The 15,472-nt window shown below is 40.7% G+C and overlaps 2 protein-coding genes across 5 annotated transcripts in view; one reads left to right on the top strand and one right to left on the bottom strand.

Moving 5' to 3' along the window:
- The first annotated feature begins 4,309 nt into the window (after positions 1-4,309).
- On the top strand, positions 4,310-10,501 carry agpat4 (1-acylglycerol-3-phosphate O-acyltransferase 4 (lysophosphatidic acid acyltransferase, delta)). 2 transcript variants are annotated; one of them, XM_031876489.1, is made up of 9 exons: positions 4,310-4,685; positions 5,339-5,520; positions 5,731-5,900; positions 6,505-6,666; positions 6,756-6,909; positions 7,039-7,141; positions 8,337-8,412; positions 8,677-8,875; positions 9,279-10,501. In XM_031876489.1, exons 2-9 carry the CDS (start codon positions 5,343-5,345, stop codon positions 9,359-9,361), a joined length of 1,125 nt encoding a protein of 374 aa, XP_031732349.1. In that variant the 5' UTR covers positions 4,310-4,685; positions 5,339-5,342; the 3' UTR covers positions 9,362-10,501. The 2 variants fall into 2 exon arrangements, with proteins under 2 accessions (XP_031732349.1, XP_031732341.1); XM_031876481.1 differs by lacking the exon at positions 4,310-4,685 and having other exon boundaries at positions 4,819-5,520.
- A 41-nt stretch (positions 10,502-10,542) lies between these two features.
- The window catches only part of map3k4 (mitogen-activated protein kinase kinase kinase 4), a 17,717-nt gene continuing 12,787 nt past the window's right edge, over positions 10,543-15,472 (bottom strand). For 2 of the 3 annotated variants that reach the window (XM_031876454.1, XM_031876460.1), the window contains exons 17-27: positions 15,191-15,313; positions 13,752-13,852; positions 13,578-13,658; positions 13,293-13,484; positions 13,134-13,204; positions 12,924-13,040; positions 12,676-12,835; positions 12,438-12,560; positions 12,003-12,109; positions 11,547-11,726; positions 10,543-11,388 (exon numbers count right to left, since the gene is read on the bottom strand). In XM_031876454.1, the coding sequence (XP_031732314.1) occupies positions 11,368-11,388; positions 11,547-11,726; positions 12,003-12,109; positions 12,438-12,560; positions 12,676-12,835; positions 12,924-13,040; positions 13,134-13,204; positions 13,293-13,484; positions 13,578-13,658; positions 13,752-13,852; positions 15,191-15,313 (1,276 nt within the window). In that variant the 3' untranslated portion in view covers positions 10,543-11,367. The remainder of the gene's footprint in view (positions 11,389-11,546; positions 11,727-12,002; positions 12,110-12,437; positions 12,561-12,675; positions 12,836-12,923; positions 13,041-13,133; positions 13,205-13,292; positions 13,485-13,577; positions 13,659-13,751; positions 13,853-15,190; positions 15,314-15,472) is intronic. The other variant, XM_031876468.1, reaches the window with a different exon arrangement.

The raw sequence follows: 15,472 nt of genomic DNA, 5'->3' as shown, positions 1-15,472 counted from the left end.
ACACTGCATACATCAGGATCTCATTACTGGCTTACTGCACATATACACTGTGTCATATCAAGTTTTTCTGATTTGCACTTTTTTCTTATACGTCAAAGAGCCTAATGCATGCATTCAGAACATCTGGGCGCATTATCTCCTTTCGTGACATTTCAACATGCAGTCATCCAGAATGACTTAATCAGATTTAGCGCCTTATTTACTAAAGCCTGCACACAACCTAAATGAATGCAACATTTTCCAGGTCAGAGTTCTTCCTGATTTATTCAGACCATTTGCACAAATGTTGTCAGTCACAGTTTCCGAGTGAGAATACCAAAAATATTGTTGACTGTGCCGTCTGGTCAAATCATTTGCCTCAGACTTAATTGTGCAGCTGCATTTTGTGTTCCAAACATGCCTATACTCTCCTCATCACTCTTTCAAAGCCGTTTTTTGCAATCACTTCCATATCTTTTACTGAGCAACGATTTGTACTACAGTGAGTAAATTCATTACATTGTGAGGAATATACAGTTTTCTCACAGTGAGAATCAAAACACTCGATGTTGAGAAACGTCTTCTGAGCTATTAGCTTAAAGAGTTGTGTAAGGGGGTGGAATGAGTGTTAATTTGTTTTGGGTAAAAGGAGCGAAAGCCGGTCAGGCGGTCACAGTCTATTGATGCTGAAAGGCGCATAAATCACACTTATGCAGTGATTTCACTTAATCCACGGTGCATTCTTTATACAGCATGTTCATCCAAAGGGCTGCTGTGTTGCTGAGCCAAAAGTATACTTCTTCCTGGCTGAAAGCTGTTGGGTTTGGCCCGCTATATCAACCTGATTCAGTCTTGACTGAAAAACGTCAGCTGCAGCCACTGATTTCTGAAAGAGTACCTGATTAAATTCAAAATAAAGGAAAAAGCATCAGCTATTGAGAATTAGTTTTGCACCCCAAGGGTGAGAGGTTTTCCAGATTAAAGCAAATGTTTTGGTGCGGAGTTGACCAGCTTTCACACATGTCAAAGAAGCATGAAGTCCAGCTTCATTACAGCCGGTCTTTAGTTTGATCTAGCAAGGAATCTTTTTAACATTATTTTTTACAGCCTCTCTACTTGATTTAACAGTGGACGATAAATAAGAGTATTGGGGGATGTCATGCAACAAATCTGTCAAGAGCCGCACTCAAGCTCACAACATTGCTCTGATATGGTGGCCAATTGCCTGCTGTACAAAAGAAGGGCCCCAGACGGGCAACTTAAACAGTAACACATAACTCATTTGATGAAAGCTGACATTTCTTGGAAAAGGGTTACTTCTTGTGGTAAGCCCCCCCACCAAAACACATATCTCTAAATCCAGTAACCTCATATGAACTGCACTTTTCCATTAAAGAGTCAGTGAAATGTGAATGAGACTCTCCTTCCTGGCTACCCACATTGTGTGCGTGTGTGTGTGTGTGTGTGTGTGTGTGTGTGTGTGTGTGTGTTGACATGGTTAGATATTTCAGTTCAACAACCAATTTCACGATGTATGTTTTAACTGTGATATATATTTTCCATTAAACATTCATTCAGTACTTGCCTCTGGCACAGTCGGGCTTTGGATTTGTCCTGCAGTGTTTCAGCTTCTCAGAGCTACATCTTTAAGACAGTCCGTTATTGCAGTTTATTTAGATTGAATGCATCTATTACTCTTTTTTACATTTAGGGTACCAAACTGTTCATGCTTACGCAATATCATGTTCCCTTAAATACAAAGACTTGAGACACACAATGTCCTCCGAAATTGCTTATTTTTACTTCACTTAGTGTTTGATCTTCACTGTGCACAATGAGAGCTTGACACTAAGGTTGTTTTGACATCCATCTGCTGGAGGAGGAAAGTTTCTCCATATTCAACTTGAAACTTATTTGAACACACCATGCACGGGCATTATTGTGTAACATCACACATTGGAAACAAATCATAGCCCAATATGCAACTTTAAGTAATTGTATTTGTATATTTACAGATTTGCATTTTTTTAATGAGGGAAAAGGTATAGATCCACCTTTTTTTGTTGAAAACCCAAAATAAGAAAATTAGTATTCAAAGCCGATTATTTCTATCAAACGTGTCTGGAGGGGATCTTTCGGTGCCATACTTTCATTATTCAGTAATGGAATCACTTGATGCAGCGCAAAGTGTCCTCTGTTGTCCTATTAAACTGTAGTGCATATCATGCATTGATACTTTTGAATGCATTATTAAACTCTGTCCTACTTCGTGTCATGATGACATGTTCTTGACCTTTTTAGAAGGCTAAAACATTAGGATGTAACAAAGAATGTAACCTGGCTTTAATAAACTAAATGTTCATCGTTTTGTTTGTGAAACAATTATACTCACAGTAGACTTCATCGCAAATAATGACCAAGAAAAAAAAATCCTTAAATTGTCTTCACTTTCTATCAAATCAGGTAACAAAGACAACCAGTAAACCTGGTTTACTGGTTGTGAACTTGGCCAAATAAAGCAGTTTGACAAATGCTTGCATGAAAGTGAGTTGGACATACATCAATGTTGACTTTGGCTACTTTGTAAAGGTGCTGTGGGATTTGCAAATAGTTAACACATTTATTCAAACTACAGTATGTGTGATTCTTTCTCAGTTCAGCTAAGAGTGCTTCACCACTTCTGAAGCTCCAAAGTGACTGGCACATTACTGAACACCATTCCCTTGAGCCCCTTTACACATAAAAGTCTTCCTGTACTTTACTGTATGTTTGGACCTCTGCAGACAGGCATGTCCTCTCTTCAAGGTGATTTGGTCGTTAAAGGACATGAGGGTTGAAGAATTATGGGACCTGTAAAACAAGAGCCAACCCCCCAATAGAGGAACAGTCACAGGACCCCATCAACCTCCTTTCAGCGTTCTCTGGGTTGCAAAGAAAAATAATCAAATACTGTTTGGTTTGAGATGGAGGTTCCATATAGATAACATATCAAAACTTGAGTTTTGCAGACAAAACAGAAAATAAATGTGTGCACAGTAAAAAGTCACACAGATGTGTTATTTACAGTATGTGCCACAGGGATATGTATTCTGTTTTTCTCATCGAAGGGAGCAGTGTATCTTTCCCTCTAGCGTTAGCAAGAGGAAATAGTTTGAGATGTTCTATTCGGTCAAATTGAAGTGAGCGATAAAAGTGAATGTCTTGAGTTGAAAGGTGATGAGTGTAGCTGATCCCCCCTATCTTACTGTTTAGCTGAGGAATGATACTTCTGTGGGAGGAGAACAATAATAGTATGTCTTTCTATGACCTCATACAGATGTAATTATTAACTGTGAAAATCCTGACTCATGCTCAAGTGCTTGACTCACTGGAGTGTGGTGTTTGTCATGCCTCTTGGAGAACCTTTCATTTTTGGATGTGGAAAATGATTTATTGTGGTGAAGTCAATTCATATGTTTTTAAGTTTTGTACATAAACCTCCATAGAAGTACCAACCTCTACCAACTTTTAATTTAATTTCAGTTCAAATTTACTCAACAATGCTGACTAGATACTGACGGAATTCAATTTGGGTTAAACTAAGTCACTTTTTATTATGCACGTACGATACATTACCAGCAGGGTGCGCTGTTCACCAAGACGCAGTTCTGTAAAGTCCCTGACTACATGTTAAGCAGCACAAAGCTGCCCTGGAAAAGTATCCTAAATATATAAGAAACTGCACAGGAGCGATGCTAGTCTACCACACAGTGGTGGTTAGAGTGGTGGCATGCTGTCAAGATATTTCTGTCATAGGAACAGGAAAAAAAGTCAAAATAAAAGAAGGAAGTGACTTTGTTGCTCAGACATTATTTAGCTTTATTTTATTGGGTTCATGACTATGTTACATTTTTGAAGAATGTGCTTCATGAATGTGCTTCGGAGTCACATTCCTCGTATGTGTATAGGCGTGGACACATACTTTACTGTACAAGTTGATTCTGATTCTGAGTAGCCCACTGCGCATGAGCACCACTTCCAGTTTGACAGCCTCCTCGTGCGTTTCCTGTTACCAAATAAAGGCAACGCAGAGAGGAGGGAAAAACCAACAGAGGGCTCACTCAGTCCCAGTTGGTGGCACCTAGGAACGACAGTGTAAATGCAAATGTTGCAAGATTTTGGGGTACTGATAAAAAGTAGTTTGTGTTTTAAAGGTTTACTTTGGTCTAATCACAAGCTAAATCTATTTCTACTGTCATCGGATTAAGTGAATGCTTTAGTGGCTAATTGGTGACAAAGACGCTGCTGTGGTGCAGATGTGATGTCTATGCATTCACCTATGGGCCAGTTCACATATTGCGGCTTTTTTTTGTGCACACACATGCATTATTTTTTTTAAAAAGTGACGCGCAAAATAGAATAAAATGCCGTGAAGAACTGATGGTTTCTCCGTAATATTTTGATTTATCTCGCAAAGTACACACCATCACATCCTCCGGTGCAGGCGTGATTTTCAGATGGGTGCGGTTCCTTGTGCGGGGAAGTTTTCTGCCAACTGTAGGTCGGCTGGCGAGTCCACATGTTGAATGAATCTTCACTGAAATCTGAAAAAAAGAAGAGGAAAAGTTTAACTCGGTGGCATGGACATACATTGAAGACTGGATATTTCTTATTTGCCATTGTTAAAAGGTTGAAGGTCTTTGAGTCGGGACAGCTGTCTGATCAAGGTAAATGTCACGTGTTTCAGAATAAGTTAAGGTGTGTTTCTGTTCAACTTTGGGTGAGTAATAACTTGACCTTTATCAAATAGAGTTCTGGGTTTTTCCACCTCATCTCACAACCTTCATGTAAATGCTGCTGGAAGATTTTAAATGTTATTGGATGAGAAATAACAAGAGAGTGCTTCTCCATGTGTGTGTGTGTGTGTGTGTGTGTGTGTGTTTGAGATAATACTTATAAGATACGATAGGCCTGACCTTTCAGAACACATTGATCCAACAACACGGAGCATGTATATAAATTGATATTGCCATGACTTTTAGGAAGTGCTGTAACATAACAGCAGCTCTGGGTTGGGCTAAGAACAGTTGATGATACAGTGCTCCATATCCCTGAAAAGGTCACTGATTTTTTTTGCCCTGAGATGGGCCGTTTATGCACAGTCCAGCTCAAAGGCTCCATTCAGCCGTTGAACCGAGAAAGTCCAGTCAAAGGGAACCTTTATGTCAGAGTGGGCTGGGTGCTGTGAGAACAGTTGCTGTCACAGCCTGGGACAGATCTAGCTGATATCTCTGTCTGACAGAGCTGGATGATGAAATGAGTCTGATGTGTCACAAGAAGTGGTTGTATTTTAATTCTTGATGCCGGGTCATTTTTACAGGACAATGGGCCTCCTGAAGCTGCTGAAATCCCAGTTATTGTGCCACCTGATCATCTGCTATGTGTTCCTGGTCAGTGGCCTCATTGTCAACCTGTTGCAGATCTGCACTTCACCTCTGTGGCTGGTCAGTAAGCAGCTGGCACGCAGGGTCAACATCAGACTGGGTTACTGCATCAGCAGCCGTAAGTACCGTTCTTACTCTCTACCACACACAGATGATGCCGATGTCAGCTGTTTTGTTCTGCTGCTGGAAGGAAGAAATCTGTCCTTTAAGTGGTAACTTTGTTGCAATTATTTATATTTTATATTTATATTTTACGCAGTGGAATTATTAATCGCATCACAAATATAATGTATCCTTATTCACATCATTGTGTCCTAATGATCCTCAGAGATGGTAGCTGCCCTGGATTGGTGGTCTGGGACAGAATGCACACTCTACACAGACCCGAAGAGTTATCCACTGTATGGAAAGGAGAATGCAATTGTGGTTCTCAATCACAGCTATGATATTGACTTCCTGTGTGGCTGGACCTTCTGTGACAGATTCGGAGTTCTTGGGGTAAGAGAAAGTATCCCCAAAATTTGTGTTTTCTTTTCTTTTTCAGAGCTACTCTTCAATTCCTTCAGGGAGAAGTTTACATTTTTTGAAGTGGGGTTGTATAATGTACTTATCCATAGTCATCATTGTATTGGTGGTATGGCGGTCGGCAAGGCCCACCTATAACAATCAATATCAGCTTTAGTGTATGCTATATTTAGAATATTTCCAATGCTTCACCTCGCTGCCAGAGAGCCCTTTCCCACGTGTGTTCTGACGTGTACTCTCTTGTGGCTTTGAAAAGAGCACACAAAACGGCTTCAGTTCCCCGTCAGAAGGGCTGTCTTATGGCAAGGTAAAGTGGTGAAAATATTCTATATATGGCGTACCCTTCAACTGATATCGATTTTTTTTTTTTAGGTGGTTACAATATGTTTTGCTGCAGCCCCTGTCCACAGCAGTACATTGCTTAGCTTCCGTGCTGGTACTCATGCCTGCTTCTTCAGATCCCATCTGGAGGCAATGCCAGTAGGCACTGACCATCGATATGCAAGTCATACAACCCCACTTCAAAAAACATCCGAACTATCCTTTTAACAGGCTTTGCCTTTTCATCTTTTTCCAGAGCTCAAAAGTGTTAGCCAAAAAAGAGTTGAGTTATGTACCTGTTATTGGCTGGATGTGGTACTTCCTGGAGATAGTTTTCTGCAAGAGGAAGTGGGAGGAGGACCGAAGGACGGTGGCTCAGAGCCTTCAGAACTTGCGGGATTACCCAGAAAACTTCTGGGTATGTTTCGGTCTGTGGAAATGATTATGTTGATATTACAGAGATATTTTGAGTAATGGTATTAATAACAACTTTCCTCGGGGGGGTAGTTCTTGCTTTTCTGTGAAGGAACACGCTTCACACCAAAGAAACACCAGATCAGCATGCATGTGGCTGAGAGCAAAGGTTTACCCAAACTGAAGTATCATCTCCTGCCCAGGACCAAAGGATTCGGGATAACTGTCCAAAACCTCAGAGGAACCGGTGAGTGTACATCGTTAATGAAGTGTTTAAATACGGCCACCAGTAAATCTCAGATACTATGTGTTGATGTTTTGGATTTCTAAATTAAATGAATTGTACAGTTAACTGTTGCTGTTTTGTCTCCTGTAGCTGCAGCTCTTTATGATTCCACACTGAACTTCAGAAACAATGAAGTGCCAACCTTGCTTGGAATTCTTAATGGGAAGAAATATCACGCAGATTTATATGTGAGGTACAGAGAAAGGCTTTGCTACATTTCACGGCAATACTGAATAGCTCGAAGCTTCATTCATAACGTTTGCATTCAAGTTATTATTATTTATAACTTACAAAAAAATTGCGTGTTATAGCCTCAATCTTTCTCACGTACAAGGTGAGCGATGCGGCGCTCAGTCAGTTAACTCAGTCCAAAAGTCCAAATTTATTGAGAAAAAGATAGATGTAATCATTTCCAAAATTCACAACATATTTCATCTAATGAAATATTCAGCTTCAGGCCATATTTTGTTGGTGTTTAGCTTTTCAAAAACAACAGTTTCAGAAGCATGCAAAGGGGCAGTCTAGCAGCAATAACCGCTTCATAAATTACATTTATATCACCACAGTAACAAAAAATCACATTTGTCCAATGTTTTAAGGTGATGACATCATAAAATATGACGAGTACTTTGACATTATATTTCTTATCTTGACTTGTTAAACTGCTTCCCGTTTCGTTCTCTACGTGCCATGTGCAGCACAATATTTATCTTTAACAACAACAAACCGTGAAAGAATACATAAATGAACATCATATTAAGTACAGAGCTCTATACAGTCTATGGTAAGGAGCCATATACACGACCACACAAAAACGCAGTGAAAAATACCTTCCTACCTAAACACCATCTTTCTTCTGGACTTCTTTGAAGAAAAGTAATTGTTTAGGTCGTCGAAGCTCAACACCCGGACGAGATCCGATTCAATTACCATGAGTGTCGGCATGTTGAGGCGCTTCTACGTCATCCTTATAGTTCATTTTTGATCCTGGACATTTGTGAAAAATACTGTTCTCCCTCGCAGTTGCTGTGAAAATGTGAAACGGAGGGTATTTGTTGTACCAAAGCGACATCTTTCTCTTCTTTTCCTTTCTTTGCGTTTAGGCTCGCTCCTCCATGTGGACAGCAAGATTTACATTTGACCTACGTCACTAGGCTGACGGCATTTGTTATTTAATCAGCTAATTTATAAAACATTCAAACATTTTCAAAATCACATTTACTCGATTTTCTTACAAAAATACTTTACATAAAACATTTTTAAAAAAAATCTTAAGGACAAGGGCCCCCCATTGGCTCAGGGCCATGGGCACGTGCCCACTTTGCCCATGCGGTGATCCGTTGATGATCATTGATTACCTGAATGATCTGACTTCCTGTTGTTTGCAGGAGAATCCCTCTGGAGTTGATCCCAGAAGATGAGGTAGAGTGTGCATCTTGGCTCCACAAACTCTACCAGGAAAAGGTAAGAGTGTGTTGAAGGTGGAAGTTCAGCCGTAGACTTTTAGCCACTGTTACATTTTGGCTTCTACCACTTTCTAGAGAAAGCAACATTTAGTTAAATCGATTAAATTCAATTTATTTATATAACGTCATCTTGGCAATTATCACTACTAATAGTAGTAATAATGGCAGAGATAATAAAATTGGCTTTCAAAGAACAAACTTAACCATGTTCTTCTGTTAAGGACTTTGGTACTGAGTTGAGTTTGCATTAATGTGTCAACAGGACAGCTTTCAGGAGCACTACACCCAAACAGGGCGTTTCCCTGGCCCCATAGTGAGCACTCTACGCCGACCCTGGGCCTTGATCAACTGGCTGTTCTGGGCCTGCTTGCTCCTCTACCCACTAGGCCTGCTACTCGCTGAACTGATCAGCTCTGGATCGGTGATGACCATCATAGCCTCCGTGGCTCTCTGCTCCTCAGGTTGGTTATATGCATTCATGTCCAAGGTGAAGTCATCCTGAAATGGTCATAAAGGTCCTTCCCTCAATTTAATCAGCTCATTTTTGTCCAGAAGTTCCCCTAAAGCAGCAGATTTGACACTTCTAATGTAAGTCCCCTCAGCAAAGTTAAGCATTCATCCATCTGAATAAGTCTGAGATGTTAAATAGAGATATGATTTCACAATAAATAAGTGCTCATGTTTGTGGGTGGAATGACTAATTTAGATTTCTGGAAAGACACTTGCCCAATCTTATACATTAATTTTTTAAAAAGTGGATTTAATCTAGACATTGGTTATTAATAACCCTTAGCTTCAACAACTTATTTTTGACTCACTCATATAATATTCTAAATGTAACCTTTCTAAATCTTTCCTTCACAGCTTCACTGGCAGTTCGCTGGATGATTGGCCAGACTGAGATTGACAGAGGCTCAAACTATGGGAATAATTCCTCTGAACACTAACTAAACACTCCTGTCCTACTAAGAGCTGCTACTTTGCAGTTACTTATTTGCAAGTTGCAGGCAGCCGAAAGTTTGACAGGTCTGACAGGACCTGCTCTTCAAAGCACAACGCAGACAGCAGTTTCGTCTTAACACATTATCCTCAATTTTGAGTGTAAATATTTGAATACAGTCAAGACAAAAATCTTTTTCCCTGGTCACTCAAACTGGAATTAATATTCAACCGAGTTTAAAATGGACTACCACTGCGTAAAGCATAAATGGTATTTTCATGTTGAAAGATAATACACATTTCACTTGTCTACCCTCCTGTCATTTTAAGACATTGGTTAATGGCCTTCCATTGTAAAAAGGGGTCAAATATTGACCGCTGCTGATGCAAAGATTTTCAAAGTTGTATTCATCCATCTGACATTTGACTCATCTCTTGGCCTTTATTATGTGGGCCATCTATGAATATTTGTGTGATTAAAGACATTTTGTTTGTTTCTGAAAACATTGGTGCAATCAAATCAATTGTATACTGGGCAGCGCAACATTTAGTAAAATGAAATAAATATGCAATAATCCATTTTACAAGACTTAACCTGCTGTTGAGTGAACACTATTCAACTGCATGCTATTGCATGTACTCTTACATTAAATGACGGTGACAAAATAAAACTGAAAATAGAATCTATCGGTCCTCAGTGACCAACAAATTGCCAGGCAGCACAATTTGGAGGAACAAATGTCATTTAATGCAAAATTTAAAGAAATGTTATCTGGAGGTATATGTTTTGAAACAGTAATGAACACTTTCAAAGAGAAATAGTTAAGTAATTTGATTTAAGAAAAATATAACATTTGGAATACCTTTAAGTATGCATTTCATTTAATGGGTGGAATTACATTTTTGCTAAAATGTGATTACAAATTGATAAATGACCTGTAAAGTTAGCAAACTTTCATAATTACTTACCTGCTCAGATGTCAGATCATGAAACTGGACAGTAAGAGTTCCAATGCAGTGAGGAACGATTGTTACTGTTGTATCAAAGTGGAACTACCTTCCTGTGTGGTAGTAGTGTGTAATACCAATAATACAATTTTTTTTATGGTGGAAGAACACAAACAAATTTCATTAAAAAAACAAAACGATTGGTTTATTAATATTGTTTGTACATAGCAAACACTGACAGAGCAGCAGAGGACCAGAAGTTGTGGTGAGTGTCAGTGTCTGTGTTTTGTGTTCAGCAGCAGAGAGAGAGAGCAGGCCCCGGTTCTCCTCTCAGTTGGCTACGCTCCAGTCACATGAACAGCTCTTTACCGGCGACCAGTAGACTTGAACATCGCTCCAACTTGACATCGACTCCTCAGCAAAGGCAAAAGAAAACTACATTTAAAAAAATAAAAATCCTTCCTAGTGCCCGCGCTTGCCAAATAACATGGGATAAATTAATTTGGATATTTGGATGGTGTTCATTTCATAAAAAGGTAAACCAGCCTCTCTTTCCATTCAGTGAGACTTACCACACCTTCTTCAGCCTCAAAGGGCTACGATTCCTCCCTCCTCCACTCAACAGTCCCTCGGGTAAACAGTTTAAAAGTGCCATAGATATTGCCCCCCCACACCCACCCCCTCCCCTTTTTTTTAAAAAAAAAAAAAAAAAGTATCCCTCATTGCTTTTTGAGGTCTTTTCACCAGTGAGGACAACAAATGTGGTAATAGTTACTTTAACTTTACAATATTGTTTGTACAAGAATTAAAGCCAATCCTATTCTTACAGTATGTACAGTCCCATCCCCCCCCCCCCCCCAGTCCATGGGTACATAAAGACAACCCTAAACTCCATAGGTCCAGTCGTCCTCTGAAATGATATTGTATTAGTTCCTCAGTTTAACTCCATGTGCCTTCAGCCGTAACTTCCTCTTCTCCGCGTCCACGGTTCTTTTTTTGTCTTTTGCCAACAGCATGTACAGTAGTGCTTTAATTTGTAAACGTAAAAGACGCAGAGGAGGTCCGTTCACTCTTCATCCGTACAAACCTGAAACGGACAAAAGATAAAAGCTGTAATGGGCCCTTGTGGATGACAAGCCACGACAGTTCACTTGTTAGGTGTTTTGTGATTACATTGGGTTTCAGTCGGGCAGTTGCAACATGAAGCAGGACTCCTTTAAGATGTATGCCCTCGTAGCGTCTCACCTTGACAAACGGGTGGTCTAGCAGCATGCTAGCTGTCCAGCGGCGTTTGGGTTCGCTCTCCAGACAGTGACCGAGATAGTCCTTGCCTTCTGTGCTCAGCTTCTCCGGGATGGGGGGTTTATGGCCCATGCCCACTTTGTACATGATCTGGAAGTTGTGCTCATACTCGTGCCAGGGCCTCTGCAGGTTGAGACAAAAGGGAGAACATGACATCATCTCCTCTGGTTGTTTTTGGTTCAGTGAATTTCTTGTAGTGGTAAGAAAGGGGGAAATAAATTAAAAGAATGTGGACAAAACTTGTTGTGGGTGAGCCGAGTAACAGAGTCTAACAGCCAAAGTATTTCCGCCCCTCTTACTTACATCATGGTATACTTGCAGCATAGGAAAATTACAAGCCGGTGTGATTTAATGGATTTATGACTAGGTCAAAATACATGATGCACTATCACTCCTTACCTTTCCAGTCACCATCTCAATGAGAACACAGCCCAAACTCCAGATGTCCGCCGCTCGACCATGACCTTCCCCCTTTGCTCTGGTGATGACTTCAGGGGCCATGTATGCTGATTTAGACATAAAACAATTATTAAAGACTAGAATTTATTCATCAGAGACACACTATGCAGGTTTAAGAAATATGATTACATGTGATCAATGGGAAATAAGTTTGATTTAAATATGCACATCAAACAAATATATTAAAATGAAGATCATTGTATCCACTACACAAGTTAAGGAACGGGTTACACACACCACGCCCATATATGAACACACTTTTGTAATAAATCACAGCATGTGGGTCGACATCCATTTGGTGAAAGAGAACAAATTAAATATCACGCCACAGTGACCCCTGGTGGTGGCCTCCAGACACACAATATCATTTCTTACCTGCTGTTCCCAGTGTGCTGTTCACCTCCCCTGGCATGGTGTGAGTGTTGTTCCTCAACTTGACTGAACAGCCAAAGTCACCGAGCTTAATAAGGCCAGATGATGTCAAAAAGATGTTGGCTCCTGTTATAATAATACAAAAAAAACAGAATCAACAGAGGGAAAAGGGATGCCGAGTTCACTCACAATGGCCTGCATATCCAATAAGAAAAAGAAAATAAGAGCGTGTGAAACGGACCCTTGATATCCCGGTGGACAATGCCGTGTTCATGGAGGACATTGATGGCTGTAGTGATTTGTTTACTGTAGAGCCTGATGACATGTTCCTGCAGCCCCAGTCTGGACACCTCCTCCAGAGTGCCCTCGTCACAGTACTCCATGAAGATGTACATCTCCTCCTACGGGCGAGCGCGTGAAAAGTTAGCCCAAACTGCGTCAGTGTGCACCATGTGATGCCCCGATCAAAAATAAACGTGTGCATCTTACCCGATGGAGCTCCACTCCAAAGTATCGCACCAAGTTCGGGTGTTTAATGCCTTCGAATATTTTCAGCTCGTCTGCAGTCTCCTTGATTGTTTTGTGATCGTTTGGCTGGAATCGGATCTGGTTTAAAAAAGAAAAAAGAAGACTTACCGCTACCTGCAGATCATAGTTTTATTTTGTTTTTTAAACTATTGAATTAGTTGCTGTACATACCTCCTTCATAGCCATTAGTTCACCCGTGTCAACATTGATGCAGGTGTATACCTTCCCGTACTGGCCCTCACCTGTTATACAAACAAAACATTGCATCACTGCCTGTACGTGCGTTACATGACACACTTCATAACCAATGCAGTCAGTGGGTAGCCGTACCTATCTTGTTGCCCCTCTGCCACTTGAAGGTCACCTTTCGGAGCCCGACGTGCATGACGTTGTCGTAGGACTTGGGCGTGTGACACACTTGGCCGATGATGTTGCGCTGCTTCATCACAGCGTACCGTTTGTCCTCAAACTTGCGAATGGAGCGACGGACAGCCTCCATGGGGCTTTGCCGTGCTGCGGTGTCTGAGATGGCGAGACAGGAAAAAGGATTTAGCATTTATTATTTTCATGTTGGAAAGTTTCCCTTTTGTATGTTGCATCACTTAAAAATCTCACCCTTGGACTGGCTGATGAAAGTGCGGAGCTCCCAGCTTCGACGAGCAGCGCTGTTGGGGTCTCCCTTAGGATAGGACGGCTCTGGGGAAAGAAACCAAAAGAGAAAATTCAGCCAATCAGAACGTTCATATGCACATGTGTATTCAAATAATACATAGCGCTGAATGCACCCACCTTCTCTGTCATCTGTGGGGCTGGAGTGGCGACTCAGAGATTTGAAATGCAACTCTGCTGCAACCGACGACAGGCGGTCATTTTCATGGTAACTGGATCCCCTGCAAAAAAAACACGGTGGTCCAATCAACCGACTGATTCAGACAGCAGGTTTCAGACCCATCAAATACTACACGATTATAAGCTGCACAGCCAGTATTAGGGTTTCAAAACAATATACAAAAGATGATGAAACCATTATGACCTTTTAGGAGAAAAAGAAGAAGATTGAGCTGATTCTTAGTCTGCGTTTGGAAACCCATTAACAGTTCAGCATGCACCAGAGTCATTATACAGCTCAAACACACGTAAAGGTTAGATCTCCAGAGCGCATGTTCCGATTTCAAAAGCACACACAAAAAAGCCCAAACTCTAATGGAAGTGAATCACCAGCATCAAAGCAAGACTAATGTTAATAGCACTAAAAAGCAGAATATCATAGCCCACTCTGTCATTGAAGCGTGTGGTTTTTTTTTCCCCCATCTTCACACCATGCACAACAATCACATTCTCTTCCTTTGATCAGTAGCAAGACTAATATAAAGCCATTTGTCTGATTTGTTCAAATTTAGCGGGGTCGTAAAAGCTACATTAACACTTCTAATGCTCAAAAAACTGCTTCTCCTCATAAGCAGTAATCTGAGGTTTTTCTTGAATTTCATTTTGTAGCTTACATCGACGTCATGCATATTATATAGATGCACCTTCTAAGCAGCACTTCTTTTATGCTGTAGCAAGTCTATGGTGATTGAAATGCTCACATCTGTACAGCCATGCTGTAAAATATCCATTAAATTCAAAGTAAAATTGCATTTCTGGTAGAATGTGAAGGGAAATGCCTCATTATTTAGTTGAATAAAATGTTCCTGTAGTCCAAAAAGCCAACCTTGTTGTGCAAACAAACTTAAACTTCTCTAAAACTACTAAAGATTGATACTAAATATTAAAGAAAGCCAGGAAATGTTCAATTTACAGAGAATGGGAGACTGACTTTGTGCACATGGCAGTTAATCCAATACATGTCTAAATATCCAAATGTAATGTAGAGTGCTCGTTTAGATGCAATCACAAGGCTAAAAGCAGAAAATCTGCATTCTTTCAATAAAAAATACAAATCAAATCTGTAGAACCTAATAATGGAATAAAAACAAGTATAATATAAAATATATCACTTCATTAAAGCGCGATCATAAGCACAGTGTTTCATTCTTTATACCTTTTGAAGTTCACCATTATAGGGCCTGCAAATAAAATATTACAAAACTTGAACACAAAGTATTTCCTCCTTTCCTGTTTCCAGCAGCCTTATGTTAAAAATCAGTGATGATGGCTTTGGTTTTTGCAACTGAGGCTGTGTTTTGACCGCAGTTTCTACCAGTTGACTTTGGGGGCAAAGCTACCTGACGTCATTGGGGCTGCTGCTGGGTGCTTTGGTGTGGCTGTGTTCCCCCGGGCCCTGAGGGACTGGGCGAGGGCCGTTGGGGAACAGCTGGTTCCGGAGGTCGCAGGGGAGACTTCGAGAGCTGTGTGGTGAAAAAGCAAACTGAGGAGGGTCTGCCTGGGGAAAGTACGGTGGCTGGAGTGGGAAGTGTGGAGATATGTTTGTGTGTGACTGGGTGGCTGGTTGAGGGACAGACACACACACACACACACACACACACACACACACACACACACACACA

Source organism: Anarrhichthys ocellatus, unplaced genomic scaffold, assembly GCF_004355925.1.
Source record: "Anarrhichthys ocellatus isolate YVR2014 unplaced genomic scaffold, GSC_Weel_1.0 scaffold3, whole genome shotgun sequence".
Taxonomy (NCBI): Eukaryota; Metazoa; Chordata; class Actinopteri; order Perciformes; family Anarhichadidae; genus Anarrhichthys; species Anarrhichthys ocellatus.
Note: the sequence above shows the minus strand (reverse complement) of the source record. Positions and strands in the feature narration are given on the sequence as shown.